Raw genomic sequence first — 7,041 nt, 5'->3', positions numbered from 1 at the left:
ACTTCTTAATGTTTCACCTAAATATGTGTGCCTTTTAAATGTTTTAAATTCTAAATGTTTTAATGTGTCGGCCATAAAGTAACGGTAAGCTAATTCCAATGAAATATAATACAATAAATTTTTTTATTTGTAGTAATTGTGGCAAGAACATAATTGTAAATTTCCAAAGTATGCAAAGTTTATTAGTAGAGCTATAAAAATGTTATAAAAATTTAAAAATATTTTAAAGAAAATAAAAATTCTTTAAAAATTCCCAACCATTATTGCTTTACACCTTTAGAAAACCAAAACTAAATCATTGCTTTTATTTATTTTATTTTATTATTTAGTTCGCATGCCTYAAGGCCGCTTTCACATATACTTAACAGCTGATATGCATTATTGTAACGTTCTCTTACTAATCTTGAATTCTATTTTGTTCTTCCTCTCTCTCGAAAAGCTCTTTCGACACTTCAGTTCACCGTTTAGCGCTATGGGCAACAGCAGTAGCGCCGCTGTAGCAGCCGCCCACTGTCCAGCACCGTTCGCCTTTCCTTTCACACCATTCGGTCTGAGTTTGTTCGACATAGATCCGTCCAGAATTTTGGGTATGCTGCGACATCAGACTTGGCTGGCCGAAGAAGCTTTGAAGTAAGTGCGCTTTCGTATAAATAACGGTAGTTAAAACCATAACATAATATTTTCTTTTCCACACATAACAGAGGTCACAACTTGTTGAACACACCGAAGGAGTTTGCCCACCGTTTCAATCCCATCGGTGATTTGTTCGCCAAGGATTTCCATCCGAATCATTCGCATGCCAACACTGCCGATTTGCTTGCTGGCGTAACAGTGTCCAATAATAGGGCGAGCACTGTTAGTCCAGTTAAGCAGACAACATCACCACAACAACAACAAAAACAAGCCGAACGCAATGCAATGGTGCAACAGCAACAACCACAGTACAAAACGCAACTTCATCACCAACAACAGCAGCAACAGCCGCCACAACAGCAACAACAAACATTCAATGTGCGCTATCCCTCGCCAGCTGCATATTTCCATCATCAACAACAGCAGCAACAACAGCAACATTTGAAGCAAATGTCCAGCCGTCAAGGCACACCGTCACCACATGCCACCGCCACCTCAACACAAACAAAAGCGGATAACACACCTGCCACGCACACGGTGGCAGCTGATGATGATGACGTCGTCATCGAACTCACGACCACAAACGATGACGCACGCGATAGTGGCCGCGAAAGCGCTGCGCACACACCGAACAACAGCAGCGCCGGCACCTCGAGTGGATTGGGCACTTCAGCCAGCGCAGCCGGTAGTAGCGGTGCACTGAGCAACGCTTGCTCACCGCTACTCTACAAAGAGTCACTCGAACAATTGTTGCAACGTCGTCGTTCCGGCTCCTCGCTTGGTGGCGTCAGCGACAGTTTACGTTCGTACACACAACTGCTGCTCTCCTCGAGCACACCTGGTTGCACCGACACGTCCAGCTGCAAGGAGAAAAGCTCCTCATCTTCTACCTCATCAACACCACCACCCACCTCAGCGCTGCTGGCGCAACACCAGTTGCTCACGCAACGGTTGAATAGTCCATCGGAGACGTCGTCACTATTTGGTGAGCCACCCATCGAAGAGGAGACACGTTGCGTCGTCTGCAATGCACACTTTCCCAATGTGTGGCTATTGGAGCAGCATGCCACGCTCCAACATCCACACATCGGACCGGGCGAGGAGAAACCGTTCATTTGCGAGCAATGCGGTCAGTCGTATCGTTATCGCTCGGCTTATGCTAAGCATAAGGAGCAGAATCATCGCGCTCGCTTGCCGGCCGACAAGCTCTTCACGTGCGACGTCTGTGGCATGCAATTTCGTTATTTGAAATCATTTAAAAAGCATCGCCTCAATCACGCGCTGGAGCGCTTGCACGGCAAGAAGAGCGTGATTGGCAAGCACTGTATAACGCCATTGCATATGCTGGGCGAACAGGATGTGGTGACCAGTTCACAGGAGCCGATGTTGCCCGATGAGGGTGGTGAGGATTTGCGCATTAATGTCAAGCGTGAGCAGGACGATGATGAACGTGAGCAGCGTGAACGCGAGGATCAGGACTGTACCATCGATTCGGCCGGTATGATCATATGCAATGACAACAACAATTCAACAGCTTTAGCTAGCACCACTGTGGCCGAGGCAAACATAAGCAGTTCAGATGGAATTCATAGTACAAATAAAGGGGTGAGTGAAGAATTCTTACCAAGAATTTATGCATCTATTATATTTAATTCTATTCTTTTATAATCTCTAACCAAACAGCCACGCCTTCTTACAACTTCACAAATGGAAACGGATCCCTCCTATCATCATTTGCAACGCCATCCACAGCATCAACATGCCCATCCACATCACCATCAACAGCAAGCGCCACAACAACCGTTGCCACCACATTTGCATGGCGGTGTTGCCGGATCATCACTGCCACCACATCAACATGCACATCCACATGCGCATGTGGCTCTACCGCATTCGCATCATCCACATGCGCATCACGCGGCAGCATCCTCGTTGAACTCGTTAAACTCACTGAACTCCATTACGTCGTTGATCAATGCCGAACGCATACCGAACGAACAATTCCTGGGCCTTAATCCGCAAGAGGCTTCAATACTCAATTTTCTGCGTGTCGACGCAGCCGAACGTCAACGGGACAAACGGTAAGTTTTTGCGTTCCACATTTGTGCACTGTGAGATCCACAAAAGAGTTGAATGAGAGCTTGAGAGAACTCATTTACTTGTGTGATCCGCAAAGGCAGGCTACACAAACTATCCGATTAGTTTAAAACTTGATCGAGAACATATAGAAATAGTAGACAAGTAATATAGTTATTTGTGAATCCCAAAAATCTACTTTTCTCACATATTTTTTGCGGATACCTCAGTACAACATCCACAGTTTCCGAATTTCAACGTCTGTTGTCTTTAAAGACAAGCCGATTTGCAGTGTGCGAATCCCCGAAAGGGAACAGCACAAACTTTGTAAACCAGCAATACTACTCGAACCAAAACACACCTTTCACTTACATACTCTTATATTTTCAAAAAGTTCATGCAAGAGACCAAGACTTTGAAGACCGATGTGTTGTAGAGAATTAGACAACAAAGTTTGAATCGTTCATGTAAACCGATTTCAGTATAAAAGGGATAATATTCAGTGGCTGGGAACATGCGTAATCCCCGTTAGGATGGCCAGGATTAGATAAGGAGGATTTAAAGCTTGTTTTCTTTAGATCTAAGTGTTCTTTGAATCTTTGTTACCTTTACAACTAACCTTTTTATTGAGAGCTAGATATTATGTGTCCATATAGTAAAATAGCCACAATTTAAGAAACAAAGGTGTCAATTAGAGCAAATTTCCTCGCTGATTAATACAATACAAGCTTAATTTTGTATTATTTACCGTTAGTCAAAATATATGTTAACATTCCGCTCCCACTTTACAGCCCCCAAACCTCACGTTTCGCCTGTCCCTTCTGCGGCAAGTGCGTACGCTCCAAGGAGAATCTAAAATTGCACGTACGCAAACACACCGGCGAACGACCATTCGTGTGCCTCTTTTGTGGACGCGCTTTCGGCGGCAAATCGGACCTTACACGTCATCTGCGCATACACACCGGCGAACGGCCGTACCATTGCGAATCGTGTGGCAAGTGTTTCGCACGCGCTGACTACCTATCGAAACATCTAACCACACACATACACAATGCACCACGCTGAGATGAGGTGCGAAGGAGACAACGACTCCTTCGCAGATAATAGAATGAACAGCCGACGACAGAACTTTGGTCGGAACGTTCTTGGTGGCGCTGGTGGTGCGGCTTCTTGGCGGCCAACGCTGCGACCGCGGAGAACGATGCAATGCAGAATGAGGCGAGAAATGTGGAATGCAACAACAACAATGTTCAACATTAAAACAGTAAAAAAAGTTATGAAACGCTATATAGGTTATAATATGTATAAGAAACACAGGATTAAAAGATTCGATAAATTATTGATAAACAGATTTGAGAAACTATGGATAAATATAATAGTTAAAGCATCGATAAATGTTATCGATAAACATGTTTGATAAAATTATCGATAACTACAAAAGTATGAGGCAATGGCATGCCTTTAAACAACAACTATACCAAGATGGGAGAAACTTCTATTTAAGTACATATACATACATACATTTGTATTGGAACTCAGCTAACTAAGCTTTATTGATCGTGTTTACAAAGAATTGCGTAAGAAATTAGGTTTTCGAATTCAACATTTTAGGTATGTGTGTTTTTAATAAAGCACTCTTTGTATGAGGTGTTTGCAATTTTAATTTTAGAAAATAATTTCAGGTTGAAAATGATTTTAAAAGTTGAAAGTGCTGCCAAGCAGAATTTCAGCTAACGAAAGCGAAGACGCGGGTATTAGCTATTACGTATGAAAGTTAAAAACATGTTTTTTTATGAAAGTTAGTTTTAAAAAAATAATTAAGTGTCTTAATTCCACCCTAGGTGTCAAGTTTAGTTTTTTAGTGATTTCTTTTTTTTTTTTATTAAGTTTAAAAAGGCGTTTCGTTTTTACACTTAGTATTGGATTTACTTCATTGAAAGAGAGGAGTTTTACGGAATTATTCGCAGAACAAGCAGACCTGTCACGGACCTTCATATTTTTTCTAATTTATAAAGGAGTATTGAAAACCTATGAGGTTCAAACATACCTTTTTCGTCTTTATGTTAACTTTGTACACCTTCTCTCAAATGTAATCACTGCCGAAAATTACCTTTAACTATTTTGAATTTTTTTTTTTTTCAATCATATACATTTATTAAAAATCTGAGGTTAGGTATTTCTACTAGAATTCTAGTTGCGATCCGTAACTTAAGGTTAGGTACTTCTAGTAGAATCATTCATATCTACTTTAATTTCAATCCGCAAATTAATAATAGTTGTACGATTTCTAAAAGCCACCTAACGAGCTGAAGTCATAAAATTAAATGTGTTCAGTAAACCATTATTTTATTTTAGCACAGGAAAACTCCAAAGTTTTGGAAAATGCAGTAATTTTTTTTTGCTCTCAAGAGATGACAAGTCTTTTCATATATTTACCAAGCTGAACCCTGGTTCATTAGTTCAAAATGACTACCTAGCTGCTTTTTAATTAACATAAGATCATTGAGATCTTACAACAGGTAAATAATGAGCCCTACTCCGTTAGCCAAAATTTTCAGAGAATGTATTCTCTCGATGCATATTTCGAATGAATATTATCGATGCGAAGACAGAGGAGCACTTATGTATCATACAAATTTAACAATTTCGGTGTCCGCACCAAATGCTTCAAATTTGTTGAGCTTTCATAAGAATTGAAAGGTTTTAACGATTATTCTTATATGCAAAAATAACGGTAAACTTTGAAAAACTAAAACATCTAGTAGTTCTGCAAGTCTTTCGTGTAGCATAAAAGCGATATTCGAGTTAATATCGATTTAGATCTAAACCACGATCACTTTTCAAAACTCAGGAGCTCTATAAGAAACAACCATTATGTATTCAGTTTAAAACTTCGAATAAACAGTTCATGCCACCTTTTGTGTTCATTTTGCTAACTGTTTGAGCACTTAACTACACTATAACTTACACACGATCGTTTTTAGACCTCTCATCATGATCAGCACGATCATTGGTAAGATCCTCTCTTTCAATGAAAATATGTTTCAAAGAGCAAAACCAACATTTAATTTTTAAATATAGAATATTATAAGTATATAAGTAAACATTTTGGTGCTAGCGATTTCTCAAAGGAGGCAATTATTTAGAAAGCGTTTGAGGAAAAGAGAGCGGACGCTAGTGAGCGCCCTGTGTTAATATGTAGGCAAAGAGACGTTACTAAGCCAAACAGAGGTTTTTTTTTATTCAAATAAATATTATCTACATTATGTTTAGGTCTTATTCACTGAGAAAAATATTTTTTTCTCTAAGAAGTATATTTTTTTCTCCAAGAAATATTTTTATTCTTTAAGAAACATATTTTTTATTATCTAAGAAGTAGTAAAAAACATCACAACAGATAGTGGTTATAGTTAAGGTTAGTGTGAGAGATGTCAGAAAAGTCGTCGGAGCATTGAGGCAAATCTGCAGTGAAATTCCACAGATGAAAAACAAACAACAAAACCAAACAACCAAAAAACAGAAGGTAATGCAAGAACTTAGCATAATTGAAATTCTAATATTTCTTGTAAATATTAAAAAAACACACACACACACAATGTGTGAGAACATAGCGAGAACCCAACAAAACAAACAAACAGAGAAAGAGATTTGGTTTCAACAAATTACATACAAACAATCAAAAGTTAAAATATTATATAAAATAAAACACAAAACACAACTAATAGCACAATCAAAAAGCAGCTATTATTAAATAGTAACAACAAAAGCAAAAGCAACAAGGCAACAGTCTACATAAGTATTACGAGTAGAGATGGATTTTGTTTTGTTCAACAATTTACAATAATAGCAAATAGACAAATTTTTACAGAGTATTTTTTTTTTTCGTTACATACTTACACATATTCAAATTGCATAGCGCAGCGTGCAGACATAACCTGAAATTAAATGAAAATAGTTGAATTTTTTGTTCATTTACACGCATACATACAAACATAGATATCTTTTAAAGCAAGTTGTTTATAACAAATAAGCAAGCAAAGTAAAGAGGCAACTGTACAAGATTTTTTATATACATATATTTACAATTACAATTATTGCAACAATAATTTTTTTAATACATAAATATATACAAACATACATAAATAATATATAAATCTATAGAGTAAACCAATGCAACTCAAAATAGCAACAACAAGTAAATGAATAGCATAAATAGCAATAGCAAAGTATAATTTTTATTAATATTAATATACATACAGATATAATTATATACATACATGCATACATACAAAGATAGCAAACGTGGAACAATAGAATTTATTCATTTTTATG

General features: G+C 38.1%; 1 protein-coding gene across 1 annotated transcript; it reads left to right on the top strand.

Moving 5' to 3' along the window:
- The first annotated feature begins 445 nt into the window (after positions 1 to 445).
- On the top strand, positions 446 to 5,091 carry LOC108967509 (zinc finger protein 850-like). The gene is made up of 4 exons (XM_018930981.1): positions 446 to 630; positions 702 to 2,238; positions 2,317 to 2,714; positions 3,501 to 5,091. The coding sequence occupies exons 1-4, from the start codon at positions 473 to 475 to the stop codon at positions 3,772 to 3,774; spliced, it is 2,367 nt and encodes a 788-aa protein (XP_018786526.1). The 5' UTR covers positions 446 to 472; the 3' UTR covers positions 3,775 to 5,091.
- Positions 5,092 to 7,041: the final 1,950 nt, after the last annotated feature.

Source organism: Bactrocera latifrons, unplaced genomic scaffold, assembly GCF_001853355.1.
Source record: "Bactrocera latifrons isolate USDA-ARS-PBARC rearing strain unplaced genomic scaffold, ASM185335v1 scaffold_19, whole genome shotgun sequence".
In the NCBI taxonomy this organism is placed as follows: domain Eukaryota; kingdom Metazoa; phylum Arthropoda; class Insecta; order Diptera; family Tephritidae; genus Bactrocera; species Bactrocera latifrons.
Note: the sequence above shows the minus strand (reverse complement) of the source record. Positions and strands in the feature narration are given on the sequence as shown.